Source organism: Colias eurytheme, chromosome 17 (genome assembly GCF_061535395.1).
Source record: "Colias eurytheme isolate Ceu_HAF_F1 chromosome 17, ilColEury1 Martin Lab GWU primary, whole genome shotgun sequence".
Classification (NCBI taxonomy): domain Eukaryota; kingdom Metazoa; phylum Arthropoda; class Insecta; order Lepidoptera; family Pieridae; genus Colias; species Colias eurytheme.
In genome coordinates, this window is record NC_142996.1 from 4532204 (window position 1) to 4552131 (window position 19928).

The 19928-nt window shown below is 37.3% G+C and overlaps 2 protein-coding genes across 10 annotated transcripts in view; one reads left to right on the forward strand and one right to left on the reverse strand.

Annotated features, from left to right (window-relative positions):
* The window catches only part of LOC149901174 (uncharacterized), a 38271-nt gene extending 23021 nt beyond the window's left edge, over positions 1–15250 (forward strand). For 4 of the 9 annotated variants that reach the window (XM_090111402.1, XM_090111396.1, XM_090111397.1 and 1 more), the window contains 9 exons: positions 5974–6309; positions 6516–6542; positions 7289–7425; positions 8755–8954; positions 9220–9338; positions 9604–9751; positions 11899–13455; positions 13579–13817; positions 14051–15250. In XM_090111402.1, coding sequence (XP_089967528.1) covers positions 5974–6309; positions 6516–6542; positions 7289–7425; positions 8755–8954; positions 9220–9338; positions 9604–9751; positions 11899–13455; positions 13579–13817; positions 14051–14283 — 2996 coding nt within the window. In that variant the 3' untranslated portion in view covers positions 14284–15250. Of the gene's footprint in view, positions 1–5973; positions 6310–6515; positions 6543–7261; positions 7426–8754; positions 8955–9219; positions 9339–9603; positions 9752–9975; positions 11644–11898; positions 13456–13578; positions 13818–14050 lie in introns of all 9 variants that reach the window. The other 5 variants (XM_090111404.1, XM_090111398.1, XM_090111400.1 and 2 more) reach the window with 5 other exon arrangements.
* Positions 15251–15657: 407 nt separating this feature from the next.
* Taf11 (TATA-box binding protein associated factor 11) lies at positions 15658–19588 on the reverse strand. Its single transcript, XM_090111423.1, has 6 exons — positions 19494–19588; positions 17703–17830; positions 17476–17580; positions 16954–17383; positions 16164–16348; positions 15658–15888 (listed from the first exon to the last, which is right to left on the reverse strand). The coding sequence occupies exons 2-6, from the start codon at positions 17752–17754 to the stop codon at positions 15755–15757; spliced, it is 906 nt and encodes a 301-aa protein (XP_089967549.1). The 5' UTR covers positions 17755–17830; positions 19494–19588; the 3' UTR covers positions 15658–15754.
* Positions 19589–19928: the final 340 nt, after the last annotated feature.

A 19928-nucleotide genomic window follows, 5' to 3' on the forward strand; every position in this document is an offset into this window, starting at 1 on the left:
CACGGGACTTGTTTAAATGACGAACTGCTTGAGGGCCCAGACTTGCTACTATCACTGCCGGGTATATTATTTCGATTCAGGGAAAAGGCAGTGGCAGTCACGGCAGATATAGAGGAGATGTTCCTACAAGTAAAAATAAGACCCGAAGACCAGCCAGCGCAGCAGTTTTTATGGAGAGGGAGCCGACGCGACACGCCGCCACAGCACTACAAGATGACGTCCATGATATTCGGTGCAGCGAGCTCTCCGTTCATGGCGCATTACATTCGTAATCATAATGCGCGGCAGCACGCAGAACAATATCCAATGGCGTTAGACGCGATAACTAAGAGCCACTACATGGACGATCTGGTGGTGAGCTACGCCGACGCGGAGGAAGCCAGACAAGCAATCGAAGAAATACGGACGGTGCACGCGGCGGCAGGCTTCAAGCTACGGGGATGGAACGCCAGCGACAGGAGCGTGCTGAGGGACGTGCCACGAGAACTGCACGCCAGCACACCAACGCAGCTGGGAGGAGCGCAGCCAGCCCCGAAGATCCTCGGGCTAATTTGGGACGCCGAGCAAGACGCGCTAGGATTCAACACAGCGATGAACAGGGTACCGGTGGAGGTGCGAGATCGCAAGCGCCCGCCAACCAAGCGCGAAGCATTAAGTGCGGTAATGTCAATTTATGACCCACTAGGCCTCTTAAGTTATTTCACCATCCGTGCTAAAATCATATTGCAGAGCCTGTGGCGCCTCCAAATTTCATGGGACGAACCAATACCTGAAGAAGAGGGCGAGCAGTTTGCGGGCTGGCTGGCGCAGCTGGAAGCGGTCGGCGCGCTACGTTTGCCGCGATGCTACACAACGGACAACGTCGAAGACATCGAGCTGCACGTGCTATGCGACGCCAGTGAACAAGCGTATGCAGCCGTGGCGTACTGGCGTATGCGGCGAACGGACGGCAGCGTACAAGTGAAACTCGTCTCGGCGAAAGCGAAGGTGGCACCACGGCGCGCGCAGACAATCCCGCGCCTAGAGCTGCAGGCGGCGGTGATCGGCGCCAGACTCGCTGATCAGATAAGAAGAGAGCACAGGTATGACATATCTCGTACTTGGTTTTGGACAGACTCATCGACGGTGGTGCACTGGGTGCGCAACGATGCAAAGAGATACACGCCGTTCGTCGCGCATCGCCTCGGTGAGATTGGAGAACTAACACAAAGGGAAGAGTGGCGGTGGCTGCCGACTCATGAAAACGTTGCCGACGACGCCACCCGCCTAAGTTTCACCACGGGACATGATCGATGGTTCCAGGGTCCAGAATTCCTGACAAAGACGGAGGACCAGTGGCCCACGGAGAAGGAACTACGACAAACTACGGACGAGGCTGATGTACTGCATGTAAGCGAGCTGCCACGGAAGATGGAATGGCTGCCGGATCCAGAGCGCTTCTCCAAATTCCGCACACTGGTGGGAGCAACAGCAAGGGTGCTCGCATTCATTGACATACGCATCAGACACACGGCGACGAGACTAGAATGTCGCCACCTGGAGCAAGCCGAACGACTGCTGGTACAGCGCGCACAGAACGACAGCTTTGGAGAAGACATAAAGCGAATCAAGGACGCGCGCCCCATCAGCAGATCCAGTAGACTGTACAAATTGGACCCGGTAATGGAAGACGGCGTGCTGAGAGTAAGGGGCCGCATAAACGCAGCCACGGCACCCGACACAATGAAGAAGCCGGTAATCCTCGACGGCCGGCACAGAATAACCAGACTAATAGTGTTACAGGAACATTGTGCCGCCGGACATGCCAACCGCGAGCGCGTCACCAACGACCTGAGGCAGCGCTACTGGGTCATCCACCTGCGGCCTACAGTGCGCGCCGTGGAGAAGAACTGCGCGCTGTGCCGAGTACGCCGAGCAATGCCGCAGGTCCCAGCCAAAGGGGACTTGCCGCGCGCTCGCCTCGACCCGTTCCACCGACCCTTCACCAACTGCGGGGTCGACTACTTCGGGCCAATGATGGTCAAGATCGGACGAAGAAGAGAGAAGAGATGGGGCGCGCTGTCACATGCCTGACATCGCGCGCCGTGCACCTGGAGCTCGTCGCATCTCTGTCAACGGACTCAGCCATCATGGCGCTGAGAAGGATGGCAGCTCGCAGAGGGTGGCCTCGTCTGATGTACTCAGACAACGGTACAAACTTCAGGGGCGCCGATCAAGAACTGAAGAAGGCGTACAACGAGTGGGCGCCGGCGCTACAAGAAGAAGCGCTGCGCCACCGGATGGAGTGGCGCTACATACCGCCGGGTGCGCCGCATCAAGGCGGTGCATGGGAGCGGCTGGTGCGGTCGGTGAAAACCGCGCTCGGCGCGACACTACGGGAGAAGGCGCCGCCAGAAGAGGTGCTGCGGACTCTACTCACCGAGGCGGAGTTCGCGGTGAACGCGAGGCCGCTGACTCACGTGAGCGTGAGCCCAGACGACCCCGAAGCCCTCACGCCCAACCACTTCCTGTTGGGCTCCTCAACGGGACTGCCGACGACGGGGCCGTGCGACGAAGCAGACCGACGGACCTGGCGCGCCAGCCAGGCGCTCGCCGACCACTTCTGGCGCAGATGGATCAAGGAGTACCTACCGACGCTCGTGCCACGGGGGGAGGCGCGAAAGGACACGCGACGCCTCGAGGAAGGTGACGTGGTCATCATCGTGGACCACGTCTTGCCACGCAACACATGGCCCATGGGGGTCGTGGTGCGCGTTCACGCCGGGCCGGACGACGCTGTGCGGGTAGCCGAAGTGAAGACAAAGAGCGGGATCTTCAGACGCCCCGTCAGCAAGCTCGTCGTGATGAAGGAGGCTACGCAAGCTACGCCGGGGGGAGGACTGTAAAGGACGAGCACACGCAGGCGGTAACGGGGCTCCCCGCGCAGCGGCTCCACGTGGAAGAGAGGCGCACCGCGGTTTCGACGAGGCGCACCGCGGTTTCGCCTATCGCGCTGTACTCAGTACGCCACGTGCATTGCGTTTACACGTGGAGGAGGCGTGGCCTAGGCGGCACATACAAGACAGCCGCCGCCGCTTTTGGATGCCGCCGCCGCTTTGAGTCTCGCCGCCTTTTGGATGCCGCCGCCGCTTTGTGCCTCGCCGCCGGGCGGCCGCTTTGAATCTCCCCGCCGGCGACGCATATAAATAGCACAAATTTTCAAATGGAGTTCAGTTCGAGCAAGTGCTTACTCCAGACCAGTAGCGAATAAGTACTAATAGTGATCAGTTAGAGCAAGTCCTTATTACAGACCAGTAGTTAATAAGTAATAGTAATTAAGTGTAATTAGTGGTATAAATTGTAATTGTAAAAGGAAAATATATGTATGTATGTCGAAGGGAGGGTTTTATTTCGACTACGAACCCCAAAATTATACAGTCCACAACAACTAAGGTACTTGTTATTAATGAGTAAAGTACGATAGAATTTTGTTCGTTAACAGTAAATACTTTTTTTTTTGTTTCCCCCTTTCCCGATTGAATATTTCATTCACAAAAATTCAATACTCACGTCACTCACCTTGAAATTTAAGATTTCAAGGGAAGTGGTCAAAATTAAAACATACGATAACAATCCGTGGCATCAGTCGCTTATTACTTGCACATCATTCTTGATGAATACGGTAGAGCTGACAGACAGCGGTTCGCTTGTTAACCCAGCCCATACATATATTCTGTACCCATATTCCGTGTCGAACAAAACCTGTAGCAATTTACGGTCGAGACACGAGCGACCGATGTACTCTGCATTAATATTTACATAAGGTTATTGGGAGTGGCAAATATATTCAAAGAACACGGACAAACGCCGCGTCACAGAATACCAAATGGGCTTTTGGGCATTTTTTGAATGCTATATAAGCGCTTTTACATTTTATTACACCTAAATTTTTTGATATTAACCTGCTTAAATGGGAAAAGGAGTAAATGTTTTAAAAAACATTTCAAAATAAATACTCTGTAGCGTATAAAGTGGTAGAGCGTATTTTTCAATTGATCTTTATTGCATTGATTTGTATCATTGAAGTTGAATATGTCATGCGTTATATTATTTAAAAGATCTTGCTCTTCCTAACTATGTACTATGTTCATAAAAATATAACACATAAAAATTCCGCATTACCAAGATACTATGTACTTAGATGGTCAATGAAGGCATTTTGCTTGAATTAACAGTTCAATCGTGTCTCGAGTCCCATCAACTGAGGAATACGTTTCGAATATAAATTTCTGAACTTAAAACCCACTAGCCTTAAATCAAAATGTATCACCTAAGTGTTATTCTTAGGAATTTCAATTTTATGTAAAGTTTGTTGTTTATCGCAGGAACACCGCACTCCGTATTAATTAATGATTTGAATAAATTATTGTCGACCGTGCGTTCAAGGTCAGAAAACCGGTTTTTAATAATGAAATTTACTGCGGTGGGTGCTGAAGTAACATACTGATATTAATATTACTCAAACAATCGTAACCTACCCAATAATTAGGCGTAATTACAAGTACAACTAATCGGAAGATGTATCTATAAATAATTAGAAATGATTTGCTTAAATAAAATAGACCTCACACTAAGAAGGTGTCCAGTGAAACTTGATTATTATGAAGAATTGGTTTCTTTGTAGATTTCTGAGAAAAAGTCATTGTTATTGTATGAATGTATATGTCACGGCTAAAGGTAGGTGAGAACATAAACTTAAGATTAGCCGGCTAAACTTAGGTTTATTTTCGACGAGGTGTTAATGTTAGTTTGTTCTATCTTTAGCCGGCTAAACTTAAGTGTAACCGCAGGCCCGTGGCTAAAAATGTCGGGGTGGGTAGATTTGGTTAGCGCCGGGCCGGTGGAGGGCTTGAGGGGCCCGCACAGTGCCAGAAAACACTCGCCCTGTTCCTTACATGTATTATAGTAACCAAATCTACCCACCCCGACTCAGGGCAGAAAGCTGGTGGCTAGGTTAGGTTAGGTTAGAACTCTTAAGACCCGCACGAGCCGAGCGAGCGCAGCGAGCGTGCTGCGGCAGCAGCCGGCGAAGTGCCAGAAAACACTCGCCCTGTTCCTTACATGTATTATAGTAACCAAATCTACCCACCCCGACATTTTTAGCCACGGGCCTGCGGTTACACTTAAGTTTAGCCGGCTAAAGATAGAACAAACTAACATTAACACCTCGTCGAAAATAAACCTAAGTTTAGCCGGCTAATCTTAAGTTTATGTTCTCACCTACCTTTAGCCGTAACATATATAAATACAAGTGAATGATAAAGCAATGTCAACATTTTAAGTGTTACACGGTACCTCTTTATATGTAGTAGATAAAATAAATACATGATCAAACATTTCTTAGTGTTTGTGAGTTGTGACATCAATTACGAGAGCACGAGACGTCCTCAAATATAAACAGTATTGCAAGTGTGGAAATGTGTAAAGTGTAAACAAATTAAATTCGTAGAGGACGAAATATTTACACTTACCAAACAAATGCTAATATGCATCAAGTTGTAGATATCTATTTATAGTACAAGTAATGTTTAAATGTTTGCTATTTTATTACTCGTAATAGAGCATATTAGCTCTATTACGTGTAATCGCTGTTATTTATAACAATTTTTATGTAATGTAATTCCGGTAGGTTCGTGCCATAACCCATAATGATATTTCGAGGCACAAATATTTGGATTGACCTCATGGCTTGACTCGTGACCTAGTGACTCTTTAGCGCTCACCTTAAAGCAAGTGCCGCCTCTGCAATAAATTTTCAGAGTAAAATGTTAATAAACCTGTCAGGAACGATCTCTCGCTAAAATTCAATATACCTATATTATATCAGAATTATTCAATGCGTTTTTGTAACTTTCTTTGCAAATTGGATGTAGAGGCGCATGTGGTATTTGTTATTACCTAATGATAATTATCGGTCATTTATTATTGTTCCAGGCAAACGGCATCAAGAACAGCAGAATTCACAAAAGTCCTCGCGGTCTGGTTCACCAGAACCCACAGATGGCCTGTCTCCGAGTAGTAGCGAGTCGTTCCGGCCTGTGGCAAGGACGCCTCCACCCAGCCGCGTGGGGCCCCCTCCGTCCCCGCCCGTGCCGACTAAACCTGTGGCCCCCGTAGCCCCAGAGCCTTCCGGACCACTACCCCTAGCGCCATGCCCCGTCTGCGGAAGGACATTCGTGCCGCAATCTCTAGCAAAACACGTAAAGATATGCGAAAAAATGACCATCAAGAAGAGGAAAACATTCGACTCTTCGAGACAGAGGCGCGAAGGTAAGACACATTTGTATGTAGGTACGATGTTTGAGTGCTAAAGCTTGAGTATGTACAGCGAATTTGAATGTAGGATTAGAACTTTTAAATATATTGCAGTTTAAATACACACATGTGAGATAGCTTTTGGCTTTTGGACATAGAATTTGTATTGGCATGAATTTGAAAAAATGCTGACATTTTGTATTATATTGTTATGGGTAAAGGGCAGATCCTAGCGAACAGTGATTCTGGTGAGTGTATGACTGTTTGGATGTTATTTGCCAATTTAACAGTTACTATATCGATGCAACTAATACTTAGCATTTGCATCACGCGTGAGGCTACATAAATAAACATTTAGAACAAATTACGGGACTATAATATTGATGGATGGAAAACGTTAGACCTCATAATTAATACTGTATTTACGCTACAACTACTTATTTTAAACTTTAATAATGAATAGAGGTAATACAAAAATTAAGATTAATTGAGTAAGCTGTGGCCTGTGATATTAACAAAATAACATGTTTAGAAATGATTTTAATTCGCGTGAATCTGAATAAGACACAATCTAATTGATAACATATGACTCTACCTACATTTCCTCAAGGCCGCATTAAGTCAACCACAATACGTCCGCAGTCCATTAAAGTATCGCACTCTAAGCTATTTGTGCTCTGAGTCCACAGTTGTATGTAAATATTTTGAAGAGGTGACACTCCATTATGACTTAGCGCTATCGTTATTGGGTCCATATTTGCATAATGTTTGTGGAGCCAAGTTTCGAAACGAACGCCTACAAGCGATGAACCCATTGGAAGATATAAAACAATGATTCATATTAACATAATGGCGCATAATAAATGCATGGTTTGATCAGTGTATCGTGGAGGTTTTGCACGAAATGTGGAATTATGCATTGTGATGTAAAAACAGACGCACGCGTATTTAGCATACAAATCACTAGCATGCTCACAAACTACCAAAATTACAGGCACGGACTTAGAACAATACTTGCCAAAGAATTTCGGTCTTCCAGAAAACAGCCCATTCCTTGAGAAGAGTCCGCCGAACACTGCCAAAGCAACGCCTAAGCCAAAAGTACAGTCAGTTCGCAGTGCTATCATGAAGGCAAGTATAATCTTATTTCTTAACTTCTTAATTTGTATAAAAATTTCGAGTTTTAAGTCGTTATCGCAGTTTCTAGACATTTTTTATTAAGAATTACATTTTCATAACCTATAATTATTAATCTAGTTATTTAAATCTAACCTCAAACTCTGCAATGCATTTTATGTAAAAATCAAGATTCTGCATCTCGTATACGAAGTAATCTTACAACAAGGAAACATAACAGAATATACAACTTGAGAAAAGATTTAATTACATATGTACCTATTAAAGCCTAACAGCTGGACTTTCAAATAGACTAGAGAAATGACACTCTCCATACATGGTGTTAATTATATTAAATTATAGGATTTACTTATTACTTGAAGTTGAATTCATGGCTTTCTATGCTAATACGATTATTTTTAACAAACAATTATTAAGATTAAAATAAACATAATTAACCAATATTGCACGCCTCATAAGCGAAGCGTTGAGGTGGGTTCTACTGTCACTTCGCGCAAAACATCTGATTTTTCAAACTTAAAATGTCTTTATGTATCATACATTGCACTTGTAAGATAATACATACACACACATATTAAGAAAAAACACTATTTTTAACATTCATGATATTTTTGATGTCATTTTTGTTATTTAAACTAGTTAAAAAACAGTTTAAAAAAGTTCTGTCTTGGACGTCCGTGTGTCTGTATGTGCGGAGGATTTTCTTGTTAACACGATAGCGACCGAAATACTTTACTAATCGAGTCTTTTTTTTTCTCTTACGCTTGAGTATGCTCAGGAATAGAACCCTTTCATTTTTCAGGGTCTGATTCGATGTGGTTTAATTGTTATTAAATAAACAAAAATAATAATTAATAAATAATTATTAAAAAAAAATTATGAGGCGTGCACTTTTGGATTTTCCAAATTTATTTTTTTGTTTATTGTTAATTTTCTTGTGCATCTATGATCTATCTATACAATACATATACAGGGTGTCCCACTATTGGTATACTAAGCGCGAAGGGACTTGTAGTTTTGCATACACTGATCACTACAAAATTACGCCAAAAAATTTTTGCTTAATTTTTCCTTAAAATCCATGTTTTCGTCTCTAGCTTCCCACAGCCGGCATATATATATACCGTTACCGCTTCGCTAATGTGAGCATTTTGTCTGTGATAACATAATCTTAAACGATAGCTCACAAAAAGTACTGAATGGATTTATGTACTTCAAATTTGGTACAGAGATAGCTTGAGACCTGAGGAAGGACAAAGGATAGGTTTTATCCTGGAAATCCCACAAATACCATCCCACTATAGCCGATATTATTTATTATAGCCGACAGCAGATCTCCAAAAGTGTCCGCACTGCAGCCGCGCGTTCGGCGTGCGCGCGTTCGAACGCCACGTGGAGTGGTGCGCGGACAAAGCGAAGATATTACCGGCCGCGCCCGCGCAACCGCCGCCGCACATAGCGGACGCGAAGCAGCGGCTCAATGCGCGCACGCAGTATAAAGCGCCGCCTGTACGGACACGACGGTAATTTTTTTGATGTTTAATATGTATAAGTTAGCAGTTTCAAAGATCTTAGATTAATAGATAATAAAAATAGTAAAAGTATTTAGTTGCATCTAGAATAATTTATAATAGTAGTAGCACAACTTTTGTAAACAATATGTATTTGCATTTTTATAATCTTCAATCCTGTTGACATTTATTTATTTAAATAAGAACCTACATTATAGCAACAAAAATACAAAAAGAAAACTTATGCTAAAAGAAAATTATTATCATTATATTACAGGTCATCTCAAACTCGTGAAAAGTCATCGAACAGTAGATCAGCTTCTGTGGAATCGAGTCGTGGTATTTCACCGCCGCGGGAATATGGCGACTATAAACACCCGCGGTCTAGGGCATCAGGTAAATACTTTAATACTGTATGATTCATTATTATGCCATCTTACCTTTATTCTTAATGAGCTGCTCAGAAAATTTCCTTGTAAATGTATGTACCTGAATTTAAATTGTACGAAGAACATTTAAAAGTAGCTTAGGCCGTTATAATACTACAAGAAAAGTGTCACTAAAATAATCCAATAAAATAATTTCCAAGAACTAAAATTTCTAATCGAGGTACGTCATATTTTATTTAATTGGTACAATTATTTATTACATTCTATTTCAGAATCGGTATCTAGTAACGATTGTCACGAGGAAAACTCTCCTCATGTTCCAGTAATAAGGAACTCACGCGCTTCACAAAATAAATCATCCGGAGATGCAAATATCAAAGCGAGACAAGCCAGGCTTGCTAGGGACTTGAGCAGTTCTAGGTAAAGTCCTTTTCACCATATTGACCTGATTATAGACAAACTTTATATAGAGAACAATATTGTATATGGTAATGTACTTAGCTAGCAAATAAGGGGAAAGGAAGGATTTTGCATATTCTTGTAATTTTAATATATTTTTTTATATAATTACTAACGTATTCCTATCTCCTTGTTTGTAATCTTCATTCAGAGTACTGAATTTTCCTTCCTTTCCCCTTCTTTAGAAATAATCAAGAACATAAAATTGCTCCTCTTCAACAATGCAATACTGACCCCGATGTTAATAAACAAGAAAAAGAGAATAAATATAAAGTACGAATGACTGTAAAAAAGAAGCAACAACTAAAAAAGCTTGAAGAACTTGCTGAAAAACACAAAGAAAAAAGTGAAAAAATATTAGCAAAAGTACAAAGAGCTTCCAAAGTCACAGAAAAAACTGAATGCCCTTCCAAAAGCCAAATTCCGCTGCCAAAAAAGGAAAAGATAGTGAAAAAAACAAATAAAGATATGATTAAAAAAGAAACGGTAATTACTGAGAAGAAATCTATCGACAGCAAAATCACAAAGCAGGCACATATAGCGATTAAAGAAATTAATATAAAACCTAAAATAAAGAAAGATGTCCCGAAGAGGCATAAAGAAAGCACTATGAGTTTAGATAGTCTGGAGGATTGTCCACCGAAATCAAGTAGGGAGAAAAATAGCCAATCTATAGGAATTAATACAGAACTTTTATGTCCATGCGTTCCTTGTGTAATACACGATACATCTCCTCCTAAGCAAAACAAGAAAAAAGAAAAATCCGCACAAATAAATAAAATTCAGGCAAACAAATGCGAGACAGAAATTTTTATAAACAACGAAATAATTGAAAATTCGTCTAGCGTTGAATTATTGTATAAAAATCCAAGTATGGTGAGTTCTTGTGACAATAGTAAAGAACTACGCGAACAAGCCGATTGTGATGAGGCAGTTACCGGTTTTAATCAAGCTGAAGTCCCATTCTATCAATCCTCTTCCGATGCAATAGACTTTACGGAAGACATAAAACGTTTAGAAATTCTAAATGAATATTCTGATACCAATTTTGAATCAAAAACAGATGTTTTCAAAAATAATCCAGCAGAAAATTTAATCAAGGAAGACGTCGAAGAATATATTGACTTGTCCAATGAACATTTTGATGAAAATTATGAACGCGATCTAAGTGAAGATAGTTTAGATTGTGATGAGAAAGAAAACGTAATGGATGACGAGGATCAAAACAATTTGGTCAGTCGTCATGGCAGCGGGGACACGTATACAAAGTTTACTGATAATCCCGCTGATTTGGAAGAATTTCTCACGTTGACAGATGATATGATATGTGATAGTAAAACTAAGAAGGAAATTACAGATGAAGACATAGAACACATCCATACCCCTAAAACTAGCTCTATTGAATCAGTATGTGCAAATAGTAATAAAGATATATTAACCAAACACAGTTTCTCAGATACGATTGAGGAACTAAAAAGCAATTTTAAAGAAATTTTACAAGAAACACGGGAGGATGATATAAATGCTGTAGATGATGTTAATAGAAAAGTTTCAGACATGGAACATATAACTGTTTATGAATTAAAATTTTACGATCAAAATAAGAATGCAGAAGAAGTAACTCCGAAGCAAGATTCCAATGTTAAATTACCCGCCATAGAAGAAAACAATAAATTAGTTCGAAAGGGCCCTAAAAGTAAAAACAATGTATCAAATGTATATAAAGACAATCGAAAATGCAAAATGCAGAACAAAACAAATAAAGAATATAGGACTTTTATAATAAAAGAAAATCGAGAAGAGAGTAGTGATGAAGCACCGCCTTTAAAGTTACCTCGCATTGATTTGAAAAGGTTGTTTTATGTTATCTATGTAAATCGTTATCAAGTTGGAAATTAAAAATATACATTTAAGTAGAACACTACACACATAAGTATTTAGGGTATTTTGAAGGCATTGTTGTTTCGTCATTACTTTAGTTGGTTACATCTACTGCATTTTACATATGATTATGTACATTAGTGTTCTTTATCATGCATCATGTAATTAGCTTACTTTGTGTTCTAGTTTACATCGTAGTGTTCAAATTAGAATTTGGTTTTTTACAGGCTTGACGACGACTATGACCCCTTTGCATCAGCTGCCAGACAGATGAAAGAGCTTATGTCCTCAGATACGAATATACCTAAAAAACAAAATTCTAAAGATTCCAACCGTACCCTTCCTACATTAAAGCAAACTCCTACCACTAAATCTTCCACTCTTCGCCCTGACAACACTAAAATAATGAAAGACTCTTTGAATAAAACATATCAGAAAACACCCACATTACATAGAATGAAATCTTTTGGAAGTACAAATAACGATAACACTCCTAACACCTTTGGTGGGAGATGTAGTTCATTCAGGTTGAATAGGAATGATAAAAGACCAAATCTCAACACGACCTTCACTAAGTCTAGCAAAGAAAATATTAGTTCAGTAGATAAGCCATATTTTAATCGTAATAGTAGTTTAAACAGATCTTTCTCAAGCTACAATAATTCAGTTTATAGTACACCGAAATTAAAAGACAAAATTCCTAAATTATCTACATCAATGCATCATGCTTTTCAACGAAATACAACGAAACAGCCTCTCAAACTTGATAAAATTAAAAAAGACGAAGAAAAGAAAGACTTCGTTAATCTGGATGCAATTTTTTCGTGCGATAATTCGTCAATGACTGACAGTAATTACATAGATCCTATGCTCATTAATGAAAATGACAATTTGCCCATTAATGTTAATACTATACTTAATAACCCCGACATAATTAGTAGTCTAGAGTCACTGTTAACGACAGAAAATTTACCTGCTAAGTTTGAATCTTTTAGTACCAACAATAACAATTCTAATGATGCCAAAAAACCTGCTAATTTAGAATATTATAATAATGAAAATAACAATAATTTCCATTCAAATAATACAACGACAACAATTATTAATGATTTAAGCTCTCAGTACCATAAATTAATGTCCTCTTTAGAACACAGCATAGCATCTAGAACTTCAGGTCGAGACGATGATTCTTTATGTGAAGATTTCGATCTTGAAGAGTTTATGACTTCCTTTGACGAGGAAGTTAATAAACAAAAATTAGAAAATAAACGCACATGTAGTTCCACAACCAGAGTCGTTAAGCAATCCGAATTATCAAACGATATAGTAGATTCTAAAGTCGAGGCAAAAAATACTTTGAATTGCAGTAACAACGGATTAATACCAGTTAATAAATCAATGTCACTTGTTTTTAGCAGTAACAATATTGTGGGTGAGAAACTGTTCCCTTCCTCCGTCAAACGTTCCACTTCCCTCCTCGATTCCATCCAAAAGAAACCTACGAGCAAAATAGATACTCCCAATAAGAGTCGGCAGAAGTCTGACCAGTTGGAGGACGACATAATGCAGTCGCTCAAAGAATTTGACAAATTTTATGAATCACAAAAACATGAAAAGAGTCAATCTCATAAAGATATCACAAAAATGTATATAGATACAGTGAAAAGAGACTCTCGGAAGAAATGTGAACAGAAGATTAATAAGAGCGATGCTGTAATGAATGCTGGAAACCATACACCGAGTGGGAAAATGAGCAATGATTCAGCATATAGCAGGTTAGTCAGGTAATTACCTAGGCAACTAGGTAAGCTGAACTGTAACATATAATACTTATACATAAAGTCCATTATTGAATTTGAAATATATTTATTTATTTGAATTTTAAAATGAACTCGAATTTATTTCAGCTTAAATCGAGTCTCACCTTCGAAACTCTCATTGTGCAATGTAAAAGAATCAAATGACTTGGTCTTGCTGGAACAAATCCCAGCTGGATCGGATACCAGTGATAGCCATAAAGAAGACAGACGCTCCATATCCAGTGAGGAATTCTTAGCTATGGAGAGATCGACTGAATTACAGGAGCCTTTAACAAGATCTGAAATACACTCATCTTATAATAGTGTAGCAAATCCGAATATAAATGGTAAGTTTAGAATATAGTTAAAAAAAATTACACGCTTTTGTTTGCCACCTCTATTTGTTTGAATGTAACCGACTTCTTGAGACTCGATTTTGATCCACTTTAAACGAACAGATTAAATTCAAGGTACAGTTATTAAGGATTGCTGCCAATGCCCAATACAATAATTTCATGAATTTTTACACATTTTTTTTGCTACAATGCATTTTATTTATTAACTTAAATAATTATTTCAGATAAACACACTAGTTCTCGTACGTCGACGCACCGGAGCGCTCCGCGGCGGCAGAACTCAAAAGAGGCTCTGAGCTCGAGTGGCTCGGAGACTTCTCTACACAGAAGTCGGCGGGAATCCGCGCCAACTTCTGCCCCCCGACTATCCCGCTTCTGCCACGAGTGTGGGAGCAAGTTCCCAGTCGACACTGCCAAATTTTGTATCGAGTGTGGTGTGAAAAGACTCTTAGTGTGAAGTGCTTGTGAACGTGTGGCCGATATATCTAGTCCTAATTTTCGAAGCGAACTTCTATGCTTGAAGTTTACGTACAAGTTGTCGGAATTGTAATTTCTTTTATTTGTAACCAATGTCAATTACTGTTATTTTTGCAATGAGTCTCAAATTATAATGATTTCATTAATTTTATTTATCCTATGTACCGCTCGTCATAAATGTTTTTCGTATTGACATTCTATCTTATTGTTATGCAATAGCATTGTTTATTTATTAATTACCTACCTATTTATTGCTAATTTTTGGTTAGCGTTATGACTAAAACATGTTTTCAAACTAACATTGTTATGATTTTTACAAAGGTAAAAAGATGAAATAACAGTGGCTTATTATCATGTTACTTTACACCATCTTATAGATTGGTAGTAATGTATTAATATATTATATGAGTGTGAATGGGTTTTATAACATTAATAAAATGATCAGATTTATATTAAATCCCCTTTTATACATACAAATGATTACTGATTCGTTTTATTAATGTAGAACAAAGATATTGTTTTGGGACAGTGTTACCAAATTCTTAAATGAGAGTATAAAAATGTGCCTTCCTAACTACATTGTATCAATTATTCACAAAATAAATTTTAAAGCTATTCCAAATCAAAATATCACATTGCCTTCAATAAAAAATATCTGTGATATTGGGAAATATGTAAAATTACAACAAATGAAGTGTTTTTCTCAAGACGGAATCTAAAATTAAGTGCCAATTTTATTTGTTTTGAAGGAAGTTTTGTGTTTTTATTTTTAATTTGTTTTGCCCTTGTTAATGGATGTATTTTATAATATTTTAACTTCATAGATTCCCATAGAGTTAGCATTTTTAACAAGACTGATTTTATTTCAAAGGTTTTGTAAACAAATGACCATAACTTAATGTAAATTGTTTTAATTAACAAACTATCATGTAATAAATTAACATTAATTAAAATTTTGTTTTATTTTTAAATCCTACTAAGTACTAATATTATAAATGCGAAAGTTTGTGAGGATGTGTGTATGTGTGTGTTACTCTTCCACGCAAATACTACTGAACCGATAACAATGAAATTTAGCACACATATAGAGGGTAACGTTTTTATTTCATAACGCGGGCGAAGCCGCGGGCGGAAAGCTAGTATCATATATTTCTATCCATTGTTTAAAACTAAGTCACATATTATTTAAAAACATTTTCTTTACCACTTCAACTATTTATTAGTAAGTACTATAGTTTATTTAGACATGAGTCTAGCAACATTTGCTAAATGTTTACTAGACTTGTGCTTAAATTTTTGGAACATTAATGAGAAAAATAAGTTGGAATCTTGGGTACAAACTTAAACAAAACTATAAGAGATAGATTCTTTATTATTAATAATTCAATTTAAAAATAGATTCATTACAAATACAATATTTACAGAACAAAAAAAAATAGGAGTGCCAGATTTTACAGTCTGACCATGTGTTTAAAAGCTTTTCTTGGAGGGATGGCGCCTCGCACCCTCAATCTCCGCAAAGCCTCCCGGAGATGTTTTGGCTGCAGAGGTCCCGCTTCACCAGAAGTTTCCAAGACTTCCAATGCTATAAAATAAGAAATTTTTATGAATTAATAAAATTATTATTACATTAATGAGGTCCTATTGAGATAGCTGATTTCTAGACAGCTTAAGAACTTGATTAATCGTATTTTTTTGTTTGATTGTGTGATGAAGATGTGGTTACTCTTTTAATTTTTGTTAAATATGTACATTTTGAATAAAAAAAAATTCCAGTTCGTATTTAAAGATTTTTAAATATTTATAAGCATTTTAATGCTATAATTTTTTTAACTTTAAATTAAAGTTCAATATACAAACCTTCTTCAACAACCTCCCCAACAAATACTTTAGCAATACCAGACATTGCGATAACAACATTCTGTCCAACTGAACAGCCTGTTATTGTTTGCATCAACCTCTTTACAGCTGCTTTTGGGAACGCTGCACGTCTGTACATTTCATAACGGTTTAACTGTTCTTCCGTAAAGTTTGATACCAATACTCTGGAAACAAATTTTTATACATAAAATTATATATAATAATGCCAAACAGCAAGTTAACCACATCCAATTATATATATTTCCTAGTGGTCCGCCCCGGCTTCGCCCGTGGTACCTACATGTTTAAACTATCCTATCTCTCAAGTTGGATCGAACTGTACATGGTGTGCTAATTTTATTGTGGTTTAGTTGTCCATTGAGGACAAACATTGTCACACGAGATTTATATATATTAAGATAATAATATCTGACTATATTTTATAATATAGATTAAAATTGTTCAAAAAATTACCACTCATTTAAAGATGTTTAGTTTAATTTTGATATATTACAAAGGACACAACATTTTATTGGTTGAGCAGTAATACAGTTAAATAGAATCCATTGAAATATTAAATAATAAATCTATAATATAAAAAAGAATCCCAAAATATGTTGGTAAGCGCATAACTTGAGAACGGCTGAACCGATTTCGTTAATTCTCTTTTTATTATATTCCTTGAAATACGAGGATAGTTCTTACGTAGAGGAAACGTAAATATGTACCACGGGCGAAGCCGGGGCGGACCGCTAGTTAAATATAAAAATAATATTAAATATTTACTTACTGCATCTTTTCCCTCTCTTCTTCTTCTAATTCCTTCTTACTCTTCTTTTCCCTTTCCCTTTCACTTATTAACATTTCATCTGTTGTTTGGTAATCAGCATTTGAGTCATTCTGATCAAATTCATTCAAATTATTCATTGAAGTGTCTCTGTTTAGTTCACTTGTTGTGCTTTGATCAATAATATTGTCAATTTGACTTTCTTCTATGGTCTGGTTTGTTTCAAACGAATAATCATTTATGTATGATTCATATTTGTCATTATCATCAACAAATGCATCCGTCCTAGTGTTTAGTATATCATCTGAACGCTCAGTGTATATGGGACCTAGTTCCACCTCCTTATCTTGTTTAAATAAATCATCTGAATATGTATCAACATTTTGTGTCTGAATAGTTTGAGTGCTCTCTCCATAATTTGTTAATGTGGCATCTAAAATTTGAAGTTTGTTAATTTATTATCATAACAAAATATAGATACCCAATATACGTTTTTAAAGAAAACCTTAACTTAAAACAACTTACATTCAGGTTCATCTTTGAGGAGACTTTCTTCAATTTCTAAAGACAAATCTTGAGAATCCCCTTCATTTGAATCACTGTGCTCCAATTCGCGAGCCAATTCTTCCTCTGCAAAGTGAAATTTAACAAGCATTCACATACATTCATGAAGATCAGTAAATGGTTAAAGACTGTTATAGAACTGTATCATTTTTTAGTATTTTATTAAGAACAATTGTCTCACGGCATACCTCTTAACCTTTCTGCCTCCGTTAAAGCGTCGCTGCTATGATTATCAGCCATTGAAATCTTTTATTTGTGCATCAAAATATGAATATAATATTAAGTTATATGTAATACTACGATTTACCGAATTAATATCGTATTTTATGACCCTGAATTTGGCAGACAGCAGACAAAATGTAATTTCAGATTGGGATATCTCTAAGCGAAATTAAGTTTTACATGTTTACCAAATTGGAAATTGTTTGTCGTTGATTTACCTACAGGTGATAATAAAGAAAATTTTATTTTATTCTTTAATTTTTTTTTTTAAATCAAAAATAAAATTTTGGGAAGCTCTCACCGTGTTCCCAATTGTTTTATAAATCTGAAACTTTCAAATTTAGTTTATTATTGGATTCTGAAAAGGTGATATCAGTTAGTTTTTTCATTTCGGCTTGGAATATTCTGGGACGTGTATCTACCAGAAAAATTAATTTTTAGTGGAAAAAGGAAAACTCATATTTTCGTCTTTAAAAAATCTAAAGGTGATATTTTTTTAATTTTAAATTTGTTAGTTGGATCATAAGATATCCTAATTTTTAAATTTTGATGCTGGATATCAAAGTGAAAATTAACCAAAAAAAAAAATCTAAAAAATGTCATGTCTTCATTTTTAGTAAATCTACAGATGATGTACCTATCTCGGATTTTATATATTCGTGTTTATTTGTTGTATATCCTCATCTTTCGATTTTTTATCCGAAATGGAATATCAGGCATGAATTATTCTTTTTTTTACTAAATAAAAAATAACATATTATCAAGGCAATGCAACTGTTAATATTCAGCCCATAATAAGAGAAAATTATGGAATAAAACATTTTCAGTCTTTATATCATAGCCCGGTCAAATGCAATAACAATAATTCCTACAGAGCTAAATTGTGGTAGGGGTGTACCAAAACAAATAAAGTTTTGAAAGTACAAGTTTTAAGATCCCATGTGTGCAACAAAAGTTATTCGGGATCAAAGGAAAAATGGACAGGACGGTAAATTTATAAAAAAATACCTAGGTCTAATTTGACCGGGCTATGATATAAACACTGAAAATATTTTATTCCATAATTTTCTCTTATTATGGGCTGAATATTAACAGTTGAATTGTCTTGATAATATGTTTTTCTTTATTTAATAAAAAAAAGAATAATCCATGCCTGATATTCCATTTCGGATAAAAAATCGAAAGATGAGGATATACAACAAATAAACAAGAATATATAAAATCCGAGATACATCATCTATAGATTTACTAAAAATGAAGACATGACATTTTTTAGATTTTTATTTTGATTAATTTTCACTTTGATATCCAGCATCAAAATTTAAAAATGAGGATATCTTATGATCCGACTGACAAATTTAAAATTAAAAAAATATCACCTTTAGATTTTTTAAAGACGAAAATATGAGTTTTCTTTTTTCCACTAAAAATTAATTTTTCTGGTAGATACACGTCCCAGAATATTCCAAGCCGAAATGAAAAAACTAACCGATATCACCTTTTCAGAATCCAATAATAAACTAAATTTGAAAGTTTCAGATTTATAAAACATTTGGGAACACGGTGAGAGCATCCCAAAATTTTATTTTTTATTTAAAAAAAAATTTAAAGAATAAAATAAAATTTTCTTTATTATCACCTGTAGGTAAATCAACGACAAACAATTTCCAATTTGGTAAACATGTAAAACTTAATTTCGCTTATAGATATCCCAATCTGAAATTACATTTTGTCTGCTGTCTGCCAAATTCAGGGTCATCGTATTTTATGTATTATAGTGTTATATTATGGTTACAAATATTGGTCAATGGGTATAAAGTATAAACTACAAACTGCGTTTATTTATAGACATAAGACATTTATTTAGAACAGTGCAGTCAGCACTTCAGCAGCAAAGAATACTTATACTCTAAAAAAGAGTTCAGCAGTGTGTAGAAATATTTGTAAAAATAAAATTGACAAAATATATTTGTGAGCTGTTTATTATGACAGTTGACAGTTGACACTTGGCATTATGTGTTTTTTTTTATTATGGTTTTCATAGCAAAAACATAATAAGGATAATGTAATGTATATAATTAATAACTAAACGTTTAAATAAATGAATAGTTCAGCTTGGAGCAGCCTTTTATATTAAAAAATATCTAAAACTACGTAGGAACTAGGATCTATGTTTACTCTTTTTATCTATG